Source organism: Podarcis muralis, chromosome 13 (genome assembly GCF_964188315.1).
Source record: "Podarcis muralis chromosome 13, rPodMur119.hap1.1, whole genome shotgun sequence".
NCBI lineage: Eukaryota > Metazoa > Chordata > Lepidosauria > Squamata > Lacertidae > Podarcis > Podarcis muralis.
In genome coordinates this window covers 2,760,763-2,787,917 of record NC_135667.1, presented here as the reverse complement: position 1 = coordinate 2,787,917, position 27,155 = coordinate 2,760,763, and the positions used below count along the sequence as shown (strand labels likewise).

General features: G+C 50.0%; 1 protein-coding gene across 1 annotated transcript; it reads right to left on the bottom strand.

Annotated features, from left to right (window-relative positions):
• Positions 1-7,455: 7,455 nt before the first annotated feature.
• Positions 7,456-13,697, bottom strand: SOX15 (SRY-box transcription factor 15). Its single transcript, XM_028703808.2, has 2 exons — positions 12,917-13,697; positions 7,456-7,715 (listed from the first exon to the last, which is right to left on the bottom strand). Exons 1-2 carry the CDS (start codon positions 13,486-13,488, stop codon positions 7,496-7,498), a joined length of 792 nt encoding a protein of 263 aa, XP_028559641.2. The 5' UTR covers positions 13,489-13,697; the 3' UTR covers positions 7,456-7,495.
• Between the last annotated feature and the right edge of the window lie 13,458 nt (positions 13,698-27,155).

Genomic DNA, 27,155 nt, shown 5'->3' with positions numbered 1-27,155 from the left:
TGAAGGAGTTGGGGATGTTTAGCCTGGAAAAGAGGAGACTGGGAGGAGATATCTTCAAATATTTGAAGGGCTGTCCCATGAAACAGGGAGCGTGCTTTGCTTTCTCCTGCTCTGGACGGCGGGACTCAAACCAAGTAAAAACCAGGAAGAATTTCCCCTCTGGAGGTTGTGGTCTCTCCTTCCTTGCAGGTTCTTAAGAGCAGAGATTCGAAGGCTATCTGTCATGGATGCTTTAGCTGAGATTCCTGGATTGCAGGGGGTTGGGCTGGGCGACCCCCGGGGTCTACAACCAAAGCACCCGCCTTGCATGCAGAAAGTCGCAGGTTCAATCCCTAATGGCGCCTCCGGGTAGGGTTGGGAGAGGCTGCTGTCGCCCAGTGTAGACAATACTGAACTAGGTGGATGCCACTGCCCTGAATAAAAGCCGCTTCCCGTCGCTGCCAGCAGAGGGAGTTCTTGGGTTTGCTCCATCCAGGTGGGTCAACTTAAAGGTAAAGGGACCCCTGACCATTAGGTCCAGTCGCGGACGACTCTGGGGTTGCGGCACTCATCTCGCTTTATTGGCCGAGGGAGCCGGTGTACAGCTTCCGGGTCATGTGGCCAGCAGGACTAAGCCGCTTCTGGCGAAACCAGAGCAGTGCATGGAAACGCCATTTACTTTCCCACTGGAGTGGTACCTATTTATCTACTTGCACTTTGACGTGCTTTCGAACTGCTAGGTTGGCAGGAGCAGGGACCGAGCAACGGGAGCTCACCCCGTCGCGGGGATTCGAACCGCCGACCTTCTGATCGGCAAGTCCTAGGCTCTGTGGTTTAACCCACAGCTGTGTCTCTCTCTCTCACCCAGCTCAGCTCAATCAGCAAAAATACCAAATGCCCTGCAGGGGGGAAGTGAGTGCTTCTCTCTCTGCTTTGTGGGTGATGCTGGCAGGGGGGGGGGCAGCCAGCCAGGGCGGGGCAGGGCATCCTAATTGGGGAGCTTAGCAAGATTTCGCTTCAGGGAGGGAGAGCAGGTGAGTCAGAGCAGATCTGCAGCTGTCTTCCTGGAGTGCAGTGGGGGGGGATGTTATAGCGTTTAAACCTTTGCCAAAGGGTGTTCCCCCCACACACACCGCCCCACCCTTTTACACACACACACACCCCACCGCTTTTAGAATCACAACATCGCTGCAACTAAGCGGCTGAGATTACCTGGATTGCAAAAGCAGCACACATAAAAGCCCAGTGGATCGGGCCCCCTGGCCCGTCCAGTCCAGCTCCCTGTTCTCACAGGGGGCCAAATACCCCTCAAAACATGGGTAGGCAAACTAAGGTCCAATCGCCTTCTCAATCTGGCCCACGGACGAGCGTGTTTTCACATGGGTAGAATGTGTGCTTTATTTACAATGCATCCCTGGGTTATTTGTGGGTCATAGGAATTAATTCATTTCCCCCAAAAAAATATAGTCCGGCCCCCTACAAGGTCCGAGGGACAGTGGACCGGCCTCCTGCTGAAAAAGTTTGCTGTGCCCTACCTAAGAATCTAGGTAGACTGTCTCTGGAGCTGGAGTCTCCATGCTAACAAGAGCTTGGATCAAACCCAGTTTCCCATCCAGTCCAGCGACCTGTTCTCATGGGGGTTGACCAGGTGCCCCAAACGGAAGCCCGCGAGCAGGACCCGAGTGCGAGAGCCACTCTCCCCTCCTGGGGTTTCCTGGAGCTGGGGTTCAGAAGCTTGCAACTCGAGCAATGTATAACCATCACGGCACCTGGAAGCGGTTTTGCTGAATCCTTTTTCAAAGCCCTTTAGGTTGGTGGCCTCTTGTGGGAGGGAGTTCCATTGATTAACTGCCCACCTGCCCTTATCACAGGTGGGTTTAATCCTGCAGCCTGTTTTCAGTGTCCAAAGGGAGCGTCTCCATCTCTTACGAAGGGATTTTTAACCTACTTGGAGCCCCACATTGCATCTTGTGACAACATAGATCTTTAAAGTGAAAAGATGCGTTTCCAGCTGTGTGGGATCCATTGCCCATCACTTAATTAGGATTGTGGAAAGATGGGGGCTCACTTTGCCACCCCAATTCAACAGCCTCTGGGGAGCACTTTTCCCTAACTTGGTTTTTTTGGCTACAGATAAGTAGCCGTGTTGGTCTGCCATAGTCAAAACAAAATTTTTTCCTTCCAGTAGCACCTTAAAGACCAACTAAGTTAGTTCTTGGTATGAGCTTTCGTGTGCATGCACACTTATCTGAAGATGTATCTGAAGAATGTATCTGAAGAAGTGTGCATGCACACGAAAGCTCATACCAAGAACTAACTTAGTTGGTCTTTAAGGTGCTACTGGAAGGAAAAAAATTTGTTTTGGTTTTTTTGGACCACAAACCCCACTCAGTTATACCCAGCGCAACCAGGATGCTAGGAGCCCAAATGTCTGTAGGGCGACAGGCTGCCCTGATGCCCCCTCCCTCCAAAATGACTTGGTGACTACCTCTGGCAACCTCTGGGCTGGACTACTGCGACACTAGCTGCTTGGGGCCACCCCTTGAAGACTGTCCCGGGACTTCAGTTGGTCCAAAATGCAGCAAAAACAGCCAGGTTTCTGGCTGGGCTTCTGTTTAGATCTCATGTAACCCACCCACACCACCGTTTCAATTGTTCTGTGTTTTATATAAAAGGTAAAGGTACCCCTGCCGGTACGGGCCAGTCTTGACAGACTCTGGGGTTGTGCGCCCATCTCACTCAAGAGGCCGGGGGCCAGCGCTGTCCGGAGACACTTCCAGGTCACGTGGCCAGCGTGACAAAGCCGCATCTGGCGAGCCAGAGCCGCACACGGAAACGCCGTTTACCTTCCCGCTAGTAAGCGGTCCCTATTTATCTACTTGCACTTTGACGTGCTTTCAAACTGCTAGGTTGGCAGGCGCTGGGACCGAGCAGCGGGAGCGCACCCGGCCGCGGGGATTCGAACCGCCGACCTTTCGATCGGCAAGCCCTAGGCGCTGAGGCTTTTACCCACAGTGCCACCAGCGCCCCCGTGTTTTATATATACACCATTATAAAATGATAAAGCTCCTGTTTCAAACCAGCTGAGCTGGTTCAGGATGCTCAAATTTGTGTTCGAAACAAAGCGTTCTTATTGGGAACAACATTTGAAAAAAAAAGCCTGCAAGGACTCTCTCAACCTCTGGAAAGTTTTGAAAACCAGGAGCGTTCCTGGGATTGCAGTTACGGAGGCACACGAGATCACTGGACGCTGTTTTGGTGTCGTTTTCCCATTTTTTGAGGTTGTTTCTGGCCCTTTAAATGGGTTTGTGCTGAGACCAGCAGAGAGGGCCTGGTGGAACATGGGGATAAGCTCAAGGGGAGAAGAGGGCCTTTTCTGTGGTGGCCCCTGACCTACAAACCAGAGGTGCAACTGGTGCCTTCATGACACAGCTTCTACCAAATGCCAAAGACCTCTTTACCCTCGGTTGGAGTTTTTGACACTCAAAAGGGTCTATTTTCCAGACCCGGCTTATTTTTACGCTCCAATTTTTAACCGTGTGGCTTTAATGCCGTAGCCTCCAAAAAGTGGGCAGTAAAGAAACCAGCTTTGCAAAATCCGGTGCCCTCGGAGCACAGGACGGAGGCAGCCATTGCAAAGCGATATCCGGAAAGCTGTGCTAAACTTAATAACTTCTCCCCGCACCCAGACTCAAATGCATTTTCTGCTTTTCCTCAAAGGTGACCAACAATTCACACGTTTCGGTATGCAATGAGAAGCAGACACACAGTGGGAATGGAATTAACTGTGCATTATTGCAGGTTTCTAAACTGGCCCACATAGTCGCAACTGGACCAGCACCGGTGGCAAAATGTGACGGGCACCTTGAGAATTTCGAACCGTGTTTTGGGATGGTCCTTTTCCCCTCCTGCAATAGTCTCCTCGAGAGGAGGAAGGGCAACCGGTGTGCCGATTTTGTTTGAGAAAAGCCTTTTGGGGGAAAAATAAAACGCACCGTTTTCACTCAAAGCGGCATCCCAAATTGGAAGGGCCCCCCCCAAAGGTCATCCATCTCAACCCCGCCGGTAATGCAGAAGTCACAGCCGAGAATTGCGCTATTCACAAGGCTTTAAGTCGACCGCATTGTCTCTTGACCCAAAATGCCCCCAAATGCTGCAACCTTTCCTTCTAAGGAGGCCAATCTAAGCAATCCCGCTCGCCCTTTTCGGATCAGGGCTGGAAGGGACATGTTTGAGGGCGGGCGGGGAGCAGGGCTGCCCCCGAAAACTGGGCTCGCTCCGGTTCCCGGGCCTGTGGGTGGCAGCCTGCCCTACCCTTGGCACACACCTGTCCCGGCACGAAGGAGGTGAGTCACCCATCGCCAGAGACTGGCGGGAGGTGGGTACAGAAAGGGGTTGCCTGCGCTGTGCCAGAGGGACCCAGCAGCAGCCAATTCCCTTTTCCTGTAGAAAAAGAGACAGTCACGGAACAGAGAAATTACACAAAACAAATGAAATTCCGTGAAAATCCCTGAAACGAGAAGTAATCGACTGGAAACATTATCTTCTAGAATTAAACAAAAAAACCAAGATCAAAAAGTTTAAGGAAAAAATTAGAAAATCCCTGAAACGAGAAGTAATCGACTGGAAATATTATCTTCCAGAATAAAGCTAAATAACAAAAAACAAAAAGTTTAAGGGAAAAATAGAAAATCCCTGAAACGAGAAGTAATCAACTAGAAATATTATCTTCTAGAATTAAACTAAATAAGAAAAAACAAAAAGTTTAAGGGAAAAAATAGAAAATCTTAGAACTGAACAAAGCCTTAACAGGACGCTGGGTACAAACCTCGTTTCACTGAACTATTCAGTTTCCTCAGAAGGAAATAAGAGAAATCATAAACCTTACATGATTTTAAACTCGAACAGGGCTGAAACGCTCCCCCGAGTTTACAAAAAAGGTCTGGAAACCTAAATGGCAAGTTTTAGCCCTATTTAAAGAAAGCCAAGCAGTAGGAATAAGGAGTTGAGGACTCGGCTGTAAAACTCTAGGATTGCCTTTACAAAAAGGTTTTAAAAACCTACATAGCACAAATTCAAAGAAAGGAATATAAAATAAGCTGTTTTAGATTTTAAACTCAAAAACAGGGCTGAAACGCTCCTTTGGTCTAGATGTCACTGCTGATGTTAATCTAGGTTTTTCCAATTTCTCCCTTAAACTTTCTGATTCTTGTTATTTAGTTTAATATATTTCTATAAGATAATATTTCTAGTCTATTCTCGTTTCAGGGGTTTTTGTTATTTTGATTTTTGTTATTTGGTTTAATTCTATAAGATAATATTTCTAGTCGATTACTTCTCGTTTCAGGGATTTTTGCAGTATTTCATTTGTATTTTTCATTTGTTTTGTGTAATCCCCTTTTCCTGGGCAGGGATCTGAAGGGCATGGGCGTCTGCCTGGCATGCAGAAGGACCCAGTGCCAATGTCCGAGCTGGATGGATCTATAGCGCGATGCGGCAAAAGGCCGCTTCCAGTGACCCTTCGTTCGCAACCATGAGGACTATCAACTTGCTTAGTTTTCAAGGGAACAACCGTAGCTCAGTAGGAGGAGCAGGACAGCTGCTTGGCTTGCAGAACGTCCCAATGGGGATTCCTTTTCTGAAACCCCAGCGAGCCACTGCTGCCCGTGAGCTTGCTCGGTCCAGTATACAGAAGCACTGTTTTGGGGGAGACAGGGAGCAGGCAGGTGTGGAGGACTCCCTGGTCCTGAATGGGGTAACTGTGCCCCTGAAGGACCAGGTGCGCAGCCTGGGAGTCATTTTGGACTCACCGCTGTCCATGGAGGCGCAGGTCCATTCTGTGTCCAGGGCAGCTGTTTACCAGCTCCATCTGGTACGCAGGATGAGACCCTCCCTGCCCACGGACTGTCTGGCCAGAGTGGCGCATGCTCTGGTTATCTCCCGCTTGGACTACTGCAATGCACTCCATGTGGGACTACCTTTGAAGGTGACCCAGAAACTACAACTAATCCAGAATGCGGCAGCTAGACTGGGGACTGGGAGTGGCCGCCGAGACCATATAACACTGGTCCTGAGAGATCGGCATTGGCTCCCAGTACATTTCCGAGCACAAGTCAAAATGTTGGTGCTGACCTTGAAAGCCCTAAACAGCCTCAAAGGCCCAGTAGACCTGAAGGAGCGTCTCCACCCCCATCATCCATCCCAGACACTGAGGTCCAGCTCAGAGGGCCTTCTGGCAGTTCCCTCCCTGTGAGAATTGAGGTTACAGGGAACCAGGCAGAGGGCCTTCTCGGTGGTGGCTCCCGCCCTGTGGAACACCCTCCCACCAGATGTCAAAGAGAACAACCACCACCAGACTTTTAGAAGACATCTGAAGGCAGCCCTGTTTAGGGAAGCTTTTAATGTTTAATAGGTTATTGTATTTTAATATTCTGTTGGAAGCCGCCCAGAGTGGCTGGGGAAACCCAGCCAGATGGGCGGGGTATAAATAATAAAGTATTATTATTATTATTATTATTATTATTATTATTATTATTATTATTATTATCATTATTATCATTATTATTATCATTATCATTATTATTATTAGGCTAGCAGCCTCAGCCCCGAAGCAAAGGAAGGAGGTTTGGGCTTGCATTACTGTATTTTAATATTTTGTTGAAAGCTGCCCAGAGTGGCTGGGGAAGCCCAGCCAGATGGGCGGGGTATAAATAATAATTATTATATCCATGGTCTGACTCTGTACGGGCAGTTCCCTGTGCTTCTATCCCCCTTAAAACTTCCAGCCATCTTTGCACCTTTGCAGCTACAGGTTTCCAGGCACATCCAGACTTCCTCAGCCAGGTTTCGGGGAATTTTCAAGTTGGAAGGGACCCCCCAAGGTCATCCAGCCCAACCCGCTTCAATGCGCAAAGCACAGCAACCCGGAGACACGGCCAGCCGTGAACTTTGCCGGGAAGTTGTGGTCCAAGGCAGCTGAGGGGCACCATTTTGCTGCTCCATAGTGTCCCGGCTGAAATTCCTGCCTTGCGGAATCCGGGGTTGGTCTAGATGATATTTGGGTGTCCCTTTTCCAACTCTACAATTTGCCAAGAGCCCGCAAGCACCCACCACCACCATCGCATCCCACAAACCCAGGTCTTTCACACAAACAGCTTTTATTCCTTTTTTTTTAATATAAAAACTTGTTTAAAAAATGTAATTAGCAAAATATAACCCCCTCCCCTTTACGTTTTTCACCCACCCAAACGAGGAATCCCTGCTAGCAGGAATTGGGACCCACCCACCCTTAAAGAGCTTCCCGTTTCCTTCATTTCTTAAGGTAAAAAAAGAAAAGAAAAACGTCCTGTACAAATTTCCCCGCTTCAATATACGCAAGGCACAAACTTGTGCGCGAGTGAAATTAAGTTTATCCCCTTTTGCACGAAGCTGGGGAAATAAAACAGCCCCCGAACCAACACACACACAGCCAAAAAACCAAATTAAATCAGTCCTTTCTCCGCCACCTTCAAACCAGTTAAAGGTGGGTCAGGGGAGGTGTGTTGCTGAACCCCAAGTAGGGGTGCTGGGAAATGCAGTATTGGGGCGCCCCCTCCGCAGCATCGCACGCCTGCAGGGAATAAGCCGTCATCACGTCGTGGAAGTCGCCGAAGGAGTGGTGAAACTGCTGCAAGCCGGCTTCTTGTTTGATCATCGTGGTCATCACCGGGGAGGGCTGGGCGCCGTACGTCAGGGTGCTGCGGAAACAAAGAGAGAGAGGGTGTTGGGAGTTGTAGCACTGGCCACCAGGATCGCCTCGCAGGCACGAAACCGCACCGTTTCAAGGGGGATCCCCCCAAAGGTCATCCATCCCAACCCGCTCATTTAAAGCACGCCCGGTGCGCACAAACTCCCCCACGGAGACTCAGGAACTGTAGTTTCCCCCTACAATTCCCAGCAGCCGGCACAAACACCGACCGATCTTCTCCAGTCCAGCTCACACTTCTGAAACAAAAGAACATTCATACGCGTACTTGACGTCAGCAGTTCTGCTTGGCGCCTGACACATAAATTTTTTTACAAAAACGCCCCAAAAAGTGGGTTTTGGGAGAGGAGTATTGGCGCCTCCATCCTGGCTAGTAGACCTCTCTTCCTCCATGGATGGCTCCTCCTCTTTTAAAGCCATCAAGATTATTAGTGGCCATCGCTGCCTCCTGTGGCAGGGAGTTCCGCAGGTTAACAGTGCTGCATTAATAAGGACTTTCTCCAGTCTTGAAATCCGTAAATCTCAAGGATCCTCTTTTAACAGGAGGAGGAGCAGGCGAGAACAACATCCGCAGAGGCCCCCAGTGGCCAACTAACTACCCAAGTAAACCCCAGAGGCCAGTCCCCCACCCCATATATACTATGGGTATTCAGAAATAGAACCTCCATTCTCAGGAATAGTCTACCGGGGCTCTCCTGGCAGGCCTGGTTTTTTTAGTAAATCTTTATTACTTTAAAATATAAACGTACAATGAAGGTAAGTACGTTTTCCTTTGTATTTACTCCATATCTATTATTATTATTATTATTATTATTATTATTATTATTATTATTCCCCTAATATAGGCCTGGTTTTCTTATTGCACGGGCCTTAGAAACCCTGGCGATTACGCGGTCTTGGGCTGTGTGGTGCAATGGTTAAAGGCAGGCATAGGCAAACTCCAGATGTTTTGGAACTACAGTTCCCATCATCCCTAGCTAGCAGGACCGGTGGTCAGGGATGATGGGAATTGTAGTCCCAAAACATCTGGAGGGCAGGAGTTTGCCTAGGGCTGGTTTAAGAGAATCAGGGGCTTTGATCTGGGGGCGGGGAAGGGACCCGGGTTCGAATTCCGCACACTGCCATGAACCTCAACTGGATGTGACCCGGGAGGAGCATTCGCAGCACAGCCTGAGCTCCCGGGAGGAAAAAGCCACTATAACAAATGAAATAATGTTAATATACGTAAATAACCCGAGCCCTGAAGCCACACCAGACAGCAAATTCTTGTTACATCTCCAATATTCTTCTCCAAATGAGCAAGTTTCACTAATTCATTTGGATACGGCAGAATATATGAAAAGTGAAATTAAGGAAACGCAGAAAGAGGGGGAAGGAAGTTTTAAAATGTTCCAATGAATCAGTGAAATGTATATATCTGAAAAGTATATAAAAAAATCTCTAATATTGTAAGAAATTGGAGGGGAACTTCTCCAGTTTGTGTGGGAAGGCAACAAAGTGGGTTTTTTTAAATTAAATTTGTGTACCACCCCATAGCCATAGAGCTACATAGTATTGGATTTATTTATTCACTAATTATTATTAGAAGCGCCAGGATGTCAGAACAGGCCCTCGTAAAGACCCGGGTTCAGATCCCCCCACTCAACCCTGAAGCTCGCTGTCGCTGCCTCTCTCAGCCTGTCCTACCCCACACTGCCTCTGGTGGCAGGCAGTTCCGCCGTCTAACTTTCTTTCGCCTGTCCTAAATTGGCCAACCTCCGGGGTTGGGCTGGATGACCTTTGAGGGACCCTTCCAATGCTCACAATCCGGGAGTGTTGTGTTGTGCACTAGGCTGTGAGGTGGCCGTAACCCCAGGAGAGCACCTGCCGGGCCCAGCCCTTCGCCACCTGCGGGAAGAGAGAGAAAGCTAATCCCCTCGGGGCCTGTGGGGCGGGCCTGCATTCCTCGCCAGCCTGTTCTTCCAGTTTTGGCTGAGAGCCCCCAAACCTGTCCGGACCTGCCTGCCTGCCTGCCAGCCAGCCCCTCCTCACCCAGCATCCTCCGCCCGCCTGTCCAGGGGTCCCCGGAATCCGGACCACCGCTCTCCATCTTCAAACCTCTGCCCTCTGTTTGGGGGACCCAGGAGTCCTGCTCCCCTGTTTGAGGGACCCAGGAGTCCTGCCTCTCCCCTCTGTTTCAGGGACCCAGGAGTCCTGCTCTCCCCTGTTTCAGGGACCCAGGAGTCCTGCTCTCCCCTCTGTTTGGGGGACCCAGGAGTCCTGCCTCTCCCCTCTGTCTGGGAGACCCAGGAGTCCTGCTCCCCTCTGTTTCAGGGACCCATAAGTCCTGCTCTCTCTCTATTTGGGGGGACCCAGGAGTCCTGCCTCTCTCCCTCGGCACCCGCAAGTCTTGCCTCTCCCATACCTCCCTCCCTCTCCCCCACACATGCCAAGCGGCTCGGGTGCGAGTGCGAGTTAGGCCACCCTCGGTCACGACCTCAGGGGCAGGGCTCCCCTTTGCGTGTCTGGCGCAGGGCAGGGCGATGATGCACCCTGGAGAGCACCCAAGGAGCTGGCAACCCCCCGGGTGGGGGTGGGGGGGCCGCGCCCAGATTGCCAGGGCCAGCACCCACCCGGCTTTGCCGGGGCATGACGCCGAGACAGATCTGGGGCAGCAAGCCAGGGCGCTGGGGATCGCTCCAGGAAGGAAGGAGGGCAGCCCCGGGGTGGAAGGCAGGACTCCTGGGTCCCCCAAACAGAGGAGAGGCAGGACTCCTAGGTCCCTCAAACAGAGGGGAGGCAGGACTCCTGGGTCCCCCAGACAGAGAGAGGGCAGGACTCCTGGGTCCCCAAAACAGAGGAGAGAAGAACTCGTGGGTCCCCCAAACAGAGGGGGGCAGGACTCCTGGGTCCCCAAAACAGAGGGGGCAGGACTCCTGGGTCCCCAAAATAGAGGGGGGCAGGACTCCTGGGTCCCCCAAACAGAGGAGAGAAGAACTCGTGGGTCCCCCAAACAGAGGGGGGCAGGACTCCTGGGTCCCCCAAACAGAGGGGGGCAGAATTTTATTTTTTGTAAAGGGACATTGGGCAATCTGGGTTCTCAACTCAGGTGGCAGCAAAGAAGGCGGATGCAATTTTAAATCATCTTTTGTAGTCTATTGTTATTTCAACTTGTTTAAAGTTTCGAATCCCAGTTCTTTTTCTGGCTTGATCTCCGCTTTCAGGTTGCGGGGCTGTATCCTTTTTGAACAAACACAATCAAGCAGTGTTTAAATTTTATCATTTAAGGTGGGTAGGGACTCCTAGATTCTCTGCAAAAAAAAATCCCTGCGTTCTTCCCACAAAAAGAAGTTTTTACCTTGCCCTAGAAACAACATTTGGAAGCAGATGTGCGGAAAGGCACCTCCCTCCTCTCCCCCGCCCTCCGGAGAACCCAGGTGTCCTGCTCTTGTAACACAATCAGCAGCTGAAAAGCTTATCTCCAGATGACACTTAAGCCAATTCCGGAAAACCTGCCCCCAGAACTGAATCCTGGACCGCAGGAATTTAGCAGCCAATTGCAGCAGCCTCTGTGTAGGCGCAGCTCTAGTGAGGAACTGCAGCAAGGAGTTCCCCTGTTCCCCATTCCAGATAGAGACGCAATTTAAAGAAAAAATTCACATTTTTTGGGTGATGCAAAAAGGGGCGCTTAATTTGGAAAAACCCAAAACCTGATTTATGAGCCGGTGGCGGTGCACAGTGGTTAGAGCGCAGGGCTAGGACCTGGGAGAAGACCCAGATATAAATGCAATTAAATAAAGAAACGTTTGTTGCACACGTTAAAACATTCCTGCAAATCGGAACACGGGATGGGGGATTTCTGGCTGGATAGGAAACCAAACAGGGAGATTTTCTCTTTTTCTTTTCTTCCCCCTCACTCTTCCCTTCGGTAAAGCAAGAGGAAGGCTCGTCTGGCACGCTCAGCTGAAGGCAAATCCAGGAAGTCCGTTTCGTGAGAAACCGAAATGGTCCCGATCCACCAAGCGCACAGTGCTTAGGCCTGGTTTTTCTCCAGAGTAAACCCTCCCGGCTGCGCTTCCCTGCAGCTTCCTCCGCAAGGAAGCACGCACAGGATCGCAGCCCCCTGCCCCCCCCCCAAAGCTGGAAAGGACACTGCGGAGCTTACTCGCGAGTAAGCACGCATAGGATCGCCTGCTAGGAGGGAGGGAAGGTTTTCTCCACGAGAAGCTCCAAATTTAGTCCAAATTATTTATTGCAGTATTAGTCGCCCTCAACAGAATCACTGCGATGCATCAAACCAAGCCTTGATCGGAGTAGACCCACTAAAAGTAACAGCCATTTTCATTATTTTTAATGGGTCTACTCTGAGCAGAAGCGACTGCTTGATGCAACCCAGTGAAGTGAACTGGCGTTGCTGCCACCCGAAGTCCAAGTGCTTCCGTGAGTCTACTCTTGAGTAGAGACGGCACTGCACGCAGCCCCTTGAAACTGGACATCGCTACCACCCGAGGCCGCAGAGTTTCAATGGGTTTACTCCGAGGAGAGCTTCCCAAACTTCTCGCTGAAATGAGCCAAGTCTTGCTCCGAGAAGGAATAATAGCGCATACAACCCATTGACGTTAAAGGACACCACTAACTCCCAAGGTGCAAGAGCTTCAATGCGCCTACTCTCGAGTAGGGCTCATCTCCAACCCACTGCAGTCTACGGACGTTTCTACCCTAGATCTAAAGAGTTTCCTACTCACGTGCAGGGCTCACCCACAAACCCACTGAAATCTAGGACATTACCTGGGGTCGTTTCCACGCGTTTACTCCGCTTTAATAAAAAGTATTAAAGAAAAAGAAAGTTTACTCAGAGTAGGGCTTACCTACAGCCCACTGAAGTTAACGGACGTTGCTTCCCAGGGTGTAAAAATCCAATGCGCCTCCTCCCGAGTAGGGCTCGCCTCCAACCCACGGAAACCTACGGACGCGGCTACGCAAGGTCTACAGTTTCCACGCCTCTACACCGGAGTAGAGCTCACCTACCACCCAGTGGACGTCGTACGCCCCTTCCAACCTCTAGAGGGTCTACTCGCGAGCAGGACCGAACTCGAAGCGTCCCTCCCTGCGCTCAAAGCGTCCCGAGGGGTCTCCTCCGAGCATTACGCACCACCCCCATCCCCAAGCCACCCATCCCCGCCGCGCGCCGTCGGGGCTGCTCTTCTTGCTCACCTGTAGGGCGCCGGGGATCCGGCCCCGTAGCCTCCTCCTCCGCCTCCGGGTCCTCCTTGGGCGAGCTCGTAAGGGTAGCAGGCGCCCCTGCCGTCGGGGGTCCCTCCTGGAGAGGCGGCGTATGCGCTCCAGGCGCGCGTCTCGGCCGTCGGGGCGCACGGAAAGGTTCCTGGCGAGGCTGCTGCTGCCGGTGCGCCCTTGTCCCGTGCGCGCCCGGATCCGCCCTTGCGCCGGGGCCGGTACTTGTAATCGGGGTAGTCCTTCATGTGCAGAGCCCGGAGGCGCTTGGCCTCGTCGACGAAGGGCCGCTTCTCGGCGTCGGGCAGCAGTTTCCAAGCGGCGCCCAGGCGCTTGGAGATCTCCGAGTTGTGCATCTTCGGGTGTTCCTGTGCCATCTTGCGCCTTTGCGCGCTGGACCACACCATGAAGGCGTTCATGGGGCGCTTGACTTTCTCCAGGGGGTCCTCGGGGGCAGGAGGAGGAGGAAGCGCCCGAGGGGCAGCAGCAGCAGGGATCGGGGCCCCTCCGGGCTCTTGCTGCAGCGGAGCTTCCGCGGGGAAAACGGTGAACATCTCCTCCTTCGATGGGGGCGCGCCGACTAGAGGACCTCGGAGGAGCCCGCTGGCCGGGGAAGAAGCTGCAGGCAAGACGGCATGGGCAAAGCGCAGCGCCGGGGCTTATATAGGGTGGGAGGGCGGGGCATGTGGGAGACACGCCCCCCTCAGCATCGGCCACGCCCCCCACTTTTAACTCTTCGCGCGCCCTCCAATTTGGGAAGCTCCATCCGTTGAACTGATTTTAGAATGAATTGATTTTAGAATGCTGTATTATTTTACTGTTGTTAGCCGCTCTGAGCCCGGCTGTGGCTGGGGAGGGCGGGATATAAATATTATTATTATTATTATTATGAGGAGGAGGAGGAGGAGGAGGCTTCGTCCTAGCCGCGGAACCTCTGTGGGGTGGGCAAGAGTGCCTCTGAGCACGTGCAGAGAGAGAATGAGAATGAGGCGGTTCCCAAGCGCGCACAAGCTGCCGGATGAGGGCAAAATAGCAAATGAAGTTCGCAGGCTGCATTTCATTGATTGATTGATTGATTGATTGATTGCATAATTATTTAGTTGGGTTTTTTTTCCCCTTCCAGAAAGAACTCAAAGCGACTTCTCTTTGGTGCAGTGATTGTTGGCAATGTTCCTTTTTAGGGATTGGCGTTTTGTCTGACTGCCTGCTGTGGTCAGGCGCCCGGGGCAGTGCCTTTATTTCGATAAAAGGAAAGCAGCCGAGAAATTATTGAAATGGCAATGATTGATAGATAAGCATGCCCAGGACTGCAGTCATTCTTGTAGGATTAGAGAGGGAGGGGGGGAAATCTTCATTTTCCCAGGGGGTTGGACTAGATGGCCGCTGGGGTCCCTTCCAGCTACACATTTCTGTAACTCCCTCTCCTTACATCCCTTGGAACTAGCAGGTCTGGATTTTTTTTGGGGGGGGGAGGGGTAGAGATAAATTACGGTATTTGCCCCCTCCCAAAATCCACAGCAGGCCAGTTCCTTTACTAAGCCAACGAAGGAAGAGAAAAACCGCTGCCTGGGTGTTAAAAGGTCATAAAAGTCTGCGCCCTGGTCTGTCTTAAAAGGGAGTGTAGGAAGAGATAGAGGCCTTAATTGATTTGGCCTCTCGGAGGTGCCAGAAAGGTTCGGATTTCACCCAGGGATGAAGATAAAAGACAAAAATCTCATTCCTCCCCCCCCCCTTTTAAAATAAAATAAAATCGTGGCAGCATCTTCTGCCTTAAGAGAAACAGGCAGGTTCTCTGTAGCAGAGGATAATAGTATGCTGTTGTTGTTGAGTCATTTATTTGTGTCCGCCTCTTTGTGACCAAACAAAGGGACGCGGGTGGCGCTGTGGGTAAAAGCCTCAGCGCCTAGGGCTTGCCGATCGAAAGGTCGGCGGTTCGAATCCCCGCGGCGGGGTGCGCTCCCGTCGTTCGGTCCCAGCGCCTGCCAACCAAGCAGTTCAAAAGCACCCCCGGGTGCAAGTAGATAAATAGGGACCGCTTACTAGCGGGAAGGTAAATGGCGTTTCTGTGTGCGGCTCTGGCTCGCCAGAGCAGCGATGTCACGCTGGCCACGTGACCCGGAAGTGTCTCGGGACATCGCTGGCCCCCGGCCTCTTGAGTGAGATGGGCGCACAACCCTAGAGTCTGTCAAGACTGGCCCGTACGGGCAGGGGTACCTTTACCTTTAGCTTTTACCTTCGTGACCCCCTGGACCAGAGCACGCCAGGCCCTCCTGTCTTCCACTGCCTCCCGCAGTTTGGTCAAACTCATGTTCGTAGCTTTGAGAACACTGTCCCACCATCTCGTCCTCTGTTGTCCCCTTCTCCTTGTGCCCTCCATCTTTCCCAACATCAGGGTCTTTTCCAGGGAGTCTTCTCTTCTCATGAGGTGGCCAAAGTCTTGGAGCCTCAGCTTCAGGATCTGTCCTTCCAGTGAGCACTCAGGGCTGGTTTCCTTCAGAATGGAGAGGTTGGATCTTCTTGCAGTCCATGGGACTCTCCAGAGTCTCCTCCAGCACCAGAATTCAAAAGCATCCATTCTTTGGCGATCAGCCTTCTTTATGGTCCAGCTCTCACTTAAATACATCACTACTGGGAAAACCAGAGATTTTACTATATGGACCGTTGTTGGCAAGGTGATGTCTCTACATTATAGAGTGAAACAAACCCATTTTATTTTTTTCTTTCTTTCCCCCCTTTTTTCTGTCTCAAATCCTTTATTATTTTATTCACATAATATACATTCTTAACAACATACAACTCCAAAATAATCAGACAACAAAATCATATGTAACAAAACCATAAGTCTCATGTTTTCATTTACACTGATCTCCCCTCTGATACCTTTACTTGATATTTCTTGTTGCTTTCCTTATAGAATCTTTATAAAAATTCAAATCTCTTAAATCCTATACCAATCTTTAACCATTTCAGTTCATCCCTTCACCTCCCTCCCCCGCAGCCCAGTACTTCCCTTCACCTGTGTGCGATCTTCTTTAACTACTATTATTTTTGTTATTGTTGCATTATTCACTTTATTTGCTATTCCATCCTTAATATATTATCTCCTTGCGCCTTTTAAACTTTTTAAAGCCATTTTCATATTAGCGAAGTCAGAGATTGATTTTAGTGATGTTTCGAAACTCATGAGGTAGCTTTGCCTAGTGGTTGGAGGCAACGCTCCCCTCAAGAGAATGGACCCCCAAGTCCAAGCGGTATAAAAACTCCTGCTCCAACTCTGCATCAGGAAGTAAGAGCTGTTTGGCGGTGGCACTCGGGAGGTGGCGGACTCTCCTTCCTCAGATGTTTTCAAGCAGAGGTTGAACCCTCATCTGCCAGGGGGTTGGGATAGATGGCCCTTGGGGGTCCCTTTCAACTCTGCTATTCTATGATGCAGCTGGGGCAGACGAAGGCCTCCGGTTTTGCTGCTAAAGGTGCATAATGGTGTTTCTCCTCTCTGCAGTGCTCTCAGCAGTCTTTCCTCCTCTGGTTCTTAATTTGGTGTGGGCCTGTTTTCCTTTCGCACATTTTGAACGGAAGAGCACCACAGTCCACAAGTCGTCGTCTTCTTCTTCTTCTTCTTCTTCTTCTTCTTCTTCTTCGGCGACCCCTCGTAGCCGAGTAAGATTGTCTCCCATAAACACAGTTTTAACAGCGAGTCCGTAAGTGATTGTGGAGGCCAATTCTGGATCCACATGTCCTTCCACAGTGGGGACATTGGTTTCTGGGCGGGAGTTGATCACGGTGAGGGTTTGCCAAGCGTGCCTTCCTCTTAGCACGTTTCTCCCTTGTGTCCTGAGTCCGAGTGTCTTCAAAGCCCATGACACCTTTGGTAAAGGCTATTCTCCAACTGGAGCGCTCGCAGGCCAGTGTTTCCCAGTTGTCAGTGTTTATACTACATTTTAAAAAATTTGCCTTGAGAGAGTCTTTCAACCTCTTTTGTTGACCACCAGCATTACGCTTTCCATGTTTAAGTTGGGAATAGAGTACAGTGGTACCTCGGGTTAAGTACTTAATTCGTTCCGAGTTGGAGATGGCGTTGATAAGTGGTTCATGTTTCACAAGCAGACAGTAAGATTGGTAAAAAATATTCCTTCCAGTAGCACCTTAGAGACAAACTAAGTTTGTTATTGGTATGAGCTTTCGTGTGCATGCACACTTCTTCACAAATACACAGGTTGCTAGTACAACTGCTTTGTAAACAAGCGTTTGGGTTTCCCTGTGAATGTCCCGGTCCTCTAACACTCTGCGCTTCATTCGGGAGAAAGACGCACTCGCAGAGCTCAGGCAATGCTGGATTTTGGCATCAGTGTGGAAATATAACTAACTGCCCAGGTAGGAGATGTGATCGACATTTTCCAAAGTTACACCATTGAGTTGGATTTGTGGGTAGACATCACCTAGGATTGGGAGAAAAGCAATGACAAACCTAGACAGCATCCTGAAAAGTAGAGACACCACCTTGCCAACAAAGGTCCGTATAGTAAAAGCTCTGGTTTTCCCAGTAGTGATGTATGGAAGTGAGAGCTGGACCATCAAGAAGGCTGATCACCGAAGAATGGATGCTTTTGAATTCTGGTGCTGGAGGAGACTCTGGAGAGTCCCATGGACTGCGAGAAGATCAAACCTCTCCATTCTTAAGGAAATCAGCCCTGAGTGCTCACTGGAAGGACAGATCCTGAAGCTGAGGCTCCAAGACTTTGGCCACCTCATGAGAAGAGAAGACTCCCTGGAAAAGACCCTGATGTTGGGAAAGATGGAGGGCGCAAGGAGAAGGGGACGACGGAGGACGAGATGGTGGGACAGTGTTCTTGAAGGGACCAGCATGAGTTTGACCAAACTGCGGGAGGCAGTGGAAGACAGGAGTGCCTGGCGTGCTCTGGTCCAGGGGGTGGACACGACTAAACAGGAATAAAGGACTAAACAACAACAACAACAAATCACCTAGGATAATGGCCTTTTTTTGGGAGCCTTTCGCTTTAAGGTCTTCTCCACCTGCAGGCCTGATGCCATGAAATCTTCATTCTCTTCCCCCCTCAGGGCGAGTTCACAGGGACATAAGGAAGAAATTACCTTGCAAATGGAAGTGAATGGCCTCCCTGGGGCCAGCTGTTAGGGACAAAAGCTGGGCATTTGAGCAAACTGCAGCCTGGAGGAGGAATGTCCAGGGCTGAACCCTTTCCCAGTTTGGGGGTGGAAGTCTTTCCTCTTGAGAAAGGAGATGGGAGGCGGAAGGGAAAGACTCTGGGCAGAGTAAAAATGGGAGAAGCTTTTTGCTTTTTTTTTTTAAATAATGATTTTTATTGATTTTCCAAACACAAAATAAACACAAACAATCTACAATACATAAACAAACAAACATTTAACATGTATAATTTCATAACCCTCTTTTCATAAACCTTACTTCCCGGACTTCCCCATGCCTCCCCTTTTCTGCATCCTTGTTTTTGCATTTCTTCAGCAACTCCCCCAATTAACTAATTATTCAATTCATTTTCTTTTTGGTTCTTCTCTAACTTGGGAGAAGCTTTTTGCTAGAGTCCCCTTAAAAACAAACAAACTCACAGATAAAGAATGAAAAATATATTATTATTAAGGGAAGAATTTATAATTTATCTTAGAGACCACTGTAAGCAGGTGGAAATGTAATCAGGATTGCAATAACACTTCTAATGTAGCAAGTACTATGGAGACAATGAGGTTATATAATATAGATTGATTGGAAAAGATGCAGTAGAAAAGGTTTAATAAAAGGACCCACGCAGGGGAGGGATCTGAAGGAATCTGTAAATGCGGATGTGAATGCTAGTGTTGTTATAATTATATACTTGTAAAACCAAATAAAAAAACCAAATAAAAAAAGGGACGCGGGTGGCGCTGTGGGTAAAAGCCTCAGTGCCTAGGACTTGCCGATCGAAAGGTTGGCGGTTCGAATCCCTGTGGCGGGGTGCGCTCCCGTTGCTCGGTCCCAGCGCCTGCCAACCTAGCAGTTCGAAAGCACCCCCGGGTGCAAGTAGATAAATAGGGACCGCTTACTAGCGGGAAGGTAAACGGCGTTCCGTGTGCTGCGCTGGCTCACCAGATGCAGCTTGTCACGCTGGCCACGTGACCCGGAAGTGTCTGCGGACAGCGCTGGCTCCCGGCCTATAGAGTGAGATGAGCGCACAACCCTAGAGTCTGGCAAGACTGGCCCGTATGGGCAGGGGTACCTTTACCTTTACCTTAAAACCAAATAAAAACTATCTGTCTCATATATATATATAATTATTATTTGTTATTTAATATAAATTTATACATTCCTTGACTGCAAAAAGAATAGACCCACAAACCTCAAAGCGGTTTGCAAAAAGATAGAAGAAGAAGAAGAAATTGCAACAATGTACAGAAAGTTAAAATTACTGCAACGGATCAAGTATCTGGGTCGGCTTGTCTAAGCAATAATGTTTTTTAGCAGGGGCTGAATAGAGTGCCCTTGATATGAATAGGCAGGGAATTCCAAAGTGCAACTGCCTCAAATGTCTTATAGGTAGCCAATGTCTTATAGGTAGCCCCAGAACCAATATATTGAAATAGATCTGCTTCCTTGGCCAATTCGCTGAGAACTTCTGCAGTGACATCTGGTGGGAGGGTGTTCCACAGGGCGGGTGCCACTACCAAGAAGGCCCTCTGCCTGGTTCCCTGTAACTTGGCTTCTCGCAAGGAGGGAACCACCAGAAGGCGCTCCGACCTGGAGCTCAGTGTCCAGGCTGGACGATGGGGGTGGAGACGCTCCTTCAGGTATCCTGGGCCTTTGAGGCCGTTTAGGGCTTTCAAGGTCAGCACCAACACTTTGAATTGTGCTCGGAAACGTACTGGGAGCCAATGTCAGTCTTTCAAGACCGGTGTTATATGGTCTCAGCGGCCGCTCCCGGTCACCAGTCTAGCTGCTGCATTCTGGATTAGTTGTAGTTTCCAGGTCACTTTCAAAGATAGCCCCACGTAGAGCGCATTGCAGTAGTCCAAACGGGAGATAACCAGAGCATGCGCCACTTTGGCCAGACAGTCTGCGGGCAGGGAGGGTCTCATCCTGCGTACCAGGTGGAGCTGATAAACAGCTGCCCTGGACACAGAATTGACCTGCGCCTCCATGGACAGAAGTCGGGCAGCCATCTGTCAAGGACGCTTTAGCTGCGATTCCTGCATTGCAGCGGGTTGGACTAGATGGCCACTGGGGTGCCCCGTCCAACTCAACAGTTCTCTGCTTCTGTGAACAATGTTAGATCTGACATCCTTTCCAGGCGCCGGCTGGACAGGGAAGCCTCTGCTCCCAACTGCCCTGCTACATTTTAAATTTTTCCCCTATTATGTTTTTACTATGATTTTATCGGTGTTAGCTGCCCTGAGCCTGGCTCTGGCTGGGGAGGGCGGGGTATAAATAAAAATTATTATTATGCAGCGGCCGCAGCTCGGACTTTGGTGGCAAAGGGGTGGAAGGAACAAGAACCCCCGACAATAACGGACTGGCATTACAAGATGCAAGAATTTGCGGAAATGGCGCCGTTAACAAATACCCTGAGAGGCAATTCAAAACAAAAATCTATGGGAAAATGGGATGGATATAAAACATATGTTCAAAAATACAGTAAAGGATCGCTGTCTATGCCAGCATTCGATTGACGTTGGAGTGAGACCGAGTTGAGAAATAAGACTAAGAGCACATATTGATATAGGTATGTATTAGATAATATGTAAAGAAATATACAATAATAAGAGTACGTTCATTTGTAAAAAAGGAATATACAACGGGAAAGACAGGAAGTCTAGTGTGTTGGTATGTATATGATTTTTGGGGGAAATTGTTGTTTTTCTTTGTTCTTACTTTTTTTGTTTCATTTTCTTTCTAGGTGTATAAAATTTGTACATAATATTTGTATACACGTTGGAAATTATATTATAGTAAGTCCTGTAATGTAATATGACAATGTTTACCGATGTAATATAAGAATGTTAATAAAGAAGGCTGATGGCCGAAGAATGGATGCTTTTGAATTCTGGTGCTGGAGGAGACTCTGGAGAGTCCCATGGACTGCAAGAAGATCAAACCTCTCCATTCTTAAGGAAATCAGCCCTGAGTGCTCACTGGAAGGACAGATCCTGAAGCTGAGGCTCCAAGACTTTGGCCACCTCATGAGAAGAGAAGACTCCCTGGAAAAGACACTGATGTTGGGAAAGATGGAGGGCGCAAGGAGAAGGGGACGATGGAGGACGAGATGGTGGGACAGTGTTCTCGAAGCTACCAGCATGAGTTTGACCAAACTGCGGGAGGCAGTGGAAGACAGGAGGGCTTGGCGTGCTCTGGTCCAGGAGGTCACAAAGAGGCGGACACGACTAAATGACTCAAGAACAACAACAACAACAATAAAAAAATAAAATGCTGGGGGGGAATTATTCTTATTATTAGGCAGGCAAGATGGTCTCTGCCTGCAACTTGGAACTCAAAGCAGCCATCAGTAGGCAGAGCATGAGGGGACGTCCGTCCCCCCTCAAATAAAAGCTGCAGGACAGGCCTAGTGAATCCTGCTGTTGGTTGAAACATTGATGGAGATTTCCTCCCCTTTCCCAAAAATGTTCCACCTGTTTACACCTGCCTAGTTTTTCCTCCTGCCCCAAACTCCAGGAGTGCTGTAATCCTCTCAAAAGCCCTGATAGCGGAGTGTTTGAATATTCATTTTTGCTGCAAGGGCTTAACAGCCTCATTAGCAAGTGAAAAGGAGGTCATTCCCAGGGGTCTGACCCACCTGTGGTCTGAAGTTTGATGAGCCATAGGCTTTTTTGGAAGGGCTGGGGCTTGATTTTAAGCCCTGACTTAGAGGGGGAAATGTCTTTCCTGTCTGTGCAAGGCTATCGGAAACCCCCCACCCGCTGGAAAAAAACCACCCCTGAGATTATTATCATTTTATTGCATTTTGTAGAACCTTAGAAGTGAAGATTTGGAATGCAGGAATCTCCACCGCCTTCCGAAGGGGTCCATTCCAGGGTCAAAGTTCTCTCACCATCAGAAAGCTTTTTCTAATGTTCAGTCAGAATCTCCTTTGTTGTCTTCTGAATCCGTGATTTGGGTCCTGTCGTAGTGCTGTGGGTTAAACCACAGAGCCTAGGGCTTGCTGATCAGAAGGTCGGCGGTTCAAATCCCCGCGATGGGGTGAGCTCCCGTTGCTTGGTCCCTGCTCCTGCCAATTTAGAAGTTCGAAAGCACGTCAAAGTAGTAAAGGTAAAGGGACCCCTGACCATTAGGTCCAGTCGCGGACTCTGGGGTTGCGGCGCTCATCTCGCTTTACTGGCCGAGGGAGCCGGCGTACAGCTTCCGGGCCATGTGGCAAGCATGACTAAGCCGCTTCTGGCGAACCAGAGCAGCGCACGGAAACGCCGTTTGCCTTCCCGCCGGAGCTCCCGGTGGAGTACAGGGTCAGATTTAAGGTGCTGGTTTTGACTTTTAAAGCCCTTCATGGCCTAGGACCCTCGTACCTACGGGACCGCCTCTCCTGGTATGTCCCACGGAGAGCCTCAAGGTCCATAAATAGCAACACCCTAGAGGTCCCGGGCCCTAAGGAAGTCAGATTAGCCTCAACCAGAGCCAGGGCCTTTTCAACACTGGCTCCAGCTTGGTGGAACGCTCTGCCTCATGAGACCAGGGCCCTGCGGGATCGGATTTCTTTCCGCAGGGCCTGTAAGACAAGAGTTGTTCCGCCTGGCCTTTGGCTTGGAAACAACTTGATTCCCTCCCCCTTTCTTTTTTCCTTTCTCCTCCTGTGATGAGGTTGCATTTTAATGTTGTATTTTAATCTTGTTTTTAAGTTGTATTCATTCAACTTGTTTTTATTATTCCTTGTTAGCCGCTGTCACCATCTGCAGTGATCATGGAGCCCAAGAAAGCAAAATCTCTCACGGCCTCCATTACTTCCCCTTCTATTTGCCAGGAGGTGATGGGCCAAGTGGCCATGATCTTTGTTTTTTTGATGTTGAGCTTCAGACCATATTTTGCGCTCTCCTCTTTCACCCTCAATAAAAGGTTCTTTAATTCCTCCTCACTTTCTGCCATCAAGGTTGTGTCATCTGCATATCTGAGGTTGTTGATATTTCTTCCGGCAATCTTAATTCCGGCTTGGGATTCATCCAGCCCAGCCTTTCACATGATGAATTCTGCATGTACTGTAAGTTAAATAAGCAGGGAGACAATATACAGCCTTGTCGTACTCCTTTCCCAATTTTGAATTTTACCCAATTTTACTCTCATTAGCCTTTTACAATACAGCCAGTTTCAGGTGGGGGGGGGGCGAGTGGAGAGGAAGAGCCCAGCCAAGGATCAGAACCTGCACCAAAGGTGAGTCATTCAGGTGGTACCAGGAACTTCACCCCCCAAAACAGCATGTCCCTCCACCCCACCTGCAGTTTCTGTCTTCTGAATGCGCATTTCTGTGATACTGGAGAGATTGGGGTGGGAAGAAGGGAAGGGGTGGGCCTAGCCCCTTCCTCCTTTACCTGCAGACTTACCTGTGGAAGGGGGGGAGAAAAGGTGCTGGGAGGCTTGCAGGCCAGAAAGCTGATCCCCGAAGAATGGATGCTTTTGAACTATGGTAAAAAGGTAAAGGGACGCCTGACCATTAGGTCCAGTCGTGGCCGACTCTGGGGTTGCGGCGCTCATCTCGCTTTACTGGCCGAGGGAGCCGGCGTACAGCTTCCGGGTCATGTGGCCAGCAGGACTAAGCCGCTTCTGGCGAACCAGAGCAGCGCACGGAAACGCCGTTTACCTTCCCGCCAGAGCAGTACCTATTTATCTACTTGCACTTTGATGTGCTTTCGAACTGCTAGGTTGGCAGGAGCAGGGACCGAGCAACGGGAGCTGACCCTGTCACGGGGATTCGAACCACCAACCTGGAGGATAATTGGGTGAACTCTTTCCACCTTGGATCAAATCTATGCTTCCAGGTGCCATAAGAAAGCTGCAGAGATAGCGCAGGATAGTGCGCACCCTGGAAATGATCTCTTTCAGCTTCTGCCTTCTGGAAGAAGGTACAGGGTTATAAAGACTAGGACTAGCCGCCTAAGACCTTGCCAACAAAGGTCCGTATAGTTAAAGCTCTGGTTTTCCCGGTAGTGATGTATGGAAGTGAGAGCTGGACCGTAAAGAAGGCTGATCGCCGAAGAATGGATGCTTTTGGATTCTGGTGCTGGAGGAGACTCTGGAGAGTCCCATGGACTGCAAGAAGATCAAACCTCTCCATTCTGAAGGAAATCAGCCCTGAGTGCTCACTGGAAGGACAGATCCTGAAGCTGAAGCTCCAAGACTTTGGCCACCTCAGGAGAAGAGAAGACTCCCTGGAAAAGACCCTGATGTTGGGAAAGATGGAGGGCACAAGGAGAAGGGGACGACGGAGGACGAGATGGTGGGACAGTGTTCTCGAAGCTACCAGCCTGAGTTTGACCAAACTGCGTGAGGCAGTGGAAGACAGAAGTGCCTGGTCCATGGGGCCACGAAGAGTCGGACACGAGTAAACAACAATGGGCCAGAGTGATGTATTCCAAGCCCTGCCCACTCTTGCGCACCTGCGTAAAATCTGCCACGATTCCAGCAGTCAGGACCCGAACCAATGGATTCAAATGAGATTCAGGCGAAGCATTAGGACAGGGGTCAGCAAATGTTTTCAACAGCAGGCTGGTCCACTGTCCCTCAGACCTTGTTGGGGGCCAGACTGTATTTTGGAAAACAAAAAACGAATTCCTTTGCCCCACAAATAACCCAGAGATGCATTTTAAATAAAAGCACATTCTACTCATGTAAAAACATGCTGATTCCTGGACAGTCCGCAGGCCGGATTGAGGAGGCGACTGGGCTGGATCAGGCCCCCCGGGGCCTTAGGATGCCTACCCACGCATTAGGACTCTGCTTTCAGACAGCAAGAGCCTTTCCGTGGGCTCTCCATCAGGAATTATTCCAATTCTGCAGTTCTAGGAGTGTCAGGATGACAGCGGAGCAAAGGATCTTTCCAAGACAGTGCCATGATGAGTCCACCCAGAGTGTCTCATTGATTTGTTAATATAAGTAGCAGAGATATTTTTCAGCTAAAGGGCCCCCCCCCCATTTCCTCCCCTCCTTAGGCAAAAGCAGGCAGGGCACCACCTGCAAATTTTACCTTTGTAAAGGAACTGGCAGGTGCTGTTTTGGGACAGCAGCCAGGGAAAAGCACCCCAGGAAAGAAGAAGAAGAGAAGAGTTTGGATTTGATATCCCGCCTTTCACTCCCCTTCAGGAGTCTCAAAGCGGCTAACAATCTCCTTTCCCTTCCTCCCCCACAACAAACACTCTGTGAGGTGAGTGGGGCTGAGAGACTTCAAAGAAGTGTGACTGGCCCAAGGTCACCCAGCAGCTGCATGTGGAGGAGCGGAGACGCGAACCCGGTTCCCCAGATTACGAGACTACCGCTCTTAACCACTACACCACACTGGCTCTCTAAGGCAGAGACTAGATGAAGGAACTTCTCAGAGGGCTGCACAAAAGCAGCCCATCTTGGCTTGTGTGTCGGACTAGGACCCGGGAGGTCCGGGTTCGAATTCTGCCCCTCAGCCAGGAAGCTCCCAGTGAGTGACTGCCTGCCTCGTGTGATTGTTGTCTATATTTCTATGATTGTACGATCCTTTCCAATTCTACGATTCTGAACGTCAGTCATGGGGCCCTCCTTCCCAGACAGCGCTCGTTCCAGAAACCACCAAATTTCGTCCTTCCGCAGGTAAGCTGTTAAGTTAGCCAGATTTCTTGTCCACCTAGCTTGGGGCACAGCTTCTGCCCCTCGCACAAATATCCACTTGTAAGGGACGCCAGGAGCCGCTGGGCACGAGCAGGCTGAAGGCTGGGGCAGGACCCCTTCCAAACAGCTTCCCCCCCCATCTCACCCCCATATCCCCATTCCGTGTGCAGAGGCTGTAGACGTCGGACAAAACCGCACCACCAACTTTGGCAAGACTCGTCGCATTTTATTGAAGGCCTGAGCAGCAGGAGTCACCGGCCGAGGGGGCTCCGTTCTCCGTAAGCCGCCCCCCACCGGGCAGAGAGAGGAGAGAGACAGAGAAAACATGGCAGGCAGGACAGAAAGCAACCTTGGTATTTAGGCGTTGTAGTTTTTTTCAAGAGTTGGGTTTTTTATTCTCTTTTTAAATACTGTACAGTGAAAAATAAATAGTCTCAACCGTCACAGATCAAATCCCCCCTTTTCCCCCACACACAAACACACAAACTCAAGGCAAGCCGCGCCAGGAGCGACGTCGCCACGTCCGCTTGCGCCCTAAAAGCCTGGCGTTTTCCTCTCTTTTTGCTGTTGTCTTCCACAGTGTTTTTAAGAATCAAAGGGGGGGGGGGAATTAAGAAAAGGATTACTGGTCTGGGGTGGGCCTACAAAGCAGGTGCTTCGCGTCTCCTGTTTCTCCCTAGCAGAGCACCGCCTCGCCCGTCTCCTGGTTTGCAGAAGAGGGCCCTACCTCTCTGTGGCCGGAACCCCCCCTTTGGGGTGGGGAAAGGGGCGCACAGCCCAAAACAACCTCAGGACCCCTCTCTGTGCCCTGGGCGGGCCAGCCTTCCTGCTTCGCTCTCCCGGACGTGACCTCGCCTTTGATTTTTCACTAGTCAAAGAGGAAAGGGAACAAAAAAACCACAAGAGCACTCTTGCGCCCTTGTGGTGTGTGTCTGTGTGTGTGTGTGTGTCTGCATCGTCTTCAGAAGGCACAGGTTTCTCTTCCCCCCTCTCCTTTCTCCAGTTTTGAAAAGCCAGTTATTTTTTTATTTTCTCTCTTCACATTTTTGTTTCTAAACAGAAAAAAACTCTTATAAGTCACCAAAAACAGATGCATGTTAAGTCATAGTAGTTTTCCCCCCTACGCTGTGTGCGCCTCTAAGAAAAGGGAGGGGGGTTACGAGCTCAGGTAGCGTCAGAGATCCCCCCCCCTTTGACATAACAAGAGGGCAGAAAAGAAAAGAGGGGTTTTGTTTTGAATTTTTCACTGCCCTGTCTGGCTGCCGCTGCTGAAAGCTTAACCAGGATGTGTTAAGAGCTGCGGTAAAGAAGAGTATCCCATCTTTGGCAAGCTTTTAACGAGCGCTAGATCATCATTACCTTGGGATTCGGGTCGATTTGTTTCGTTTCGCTTTTTTTTTTAAA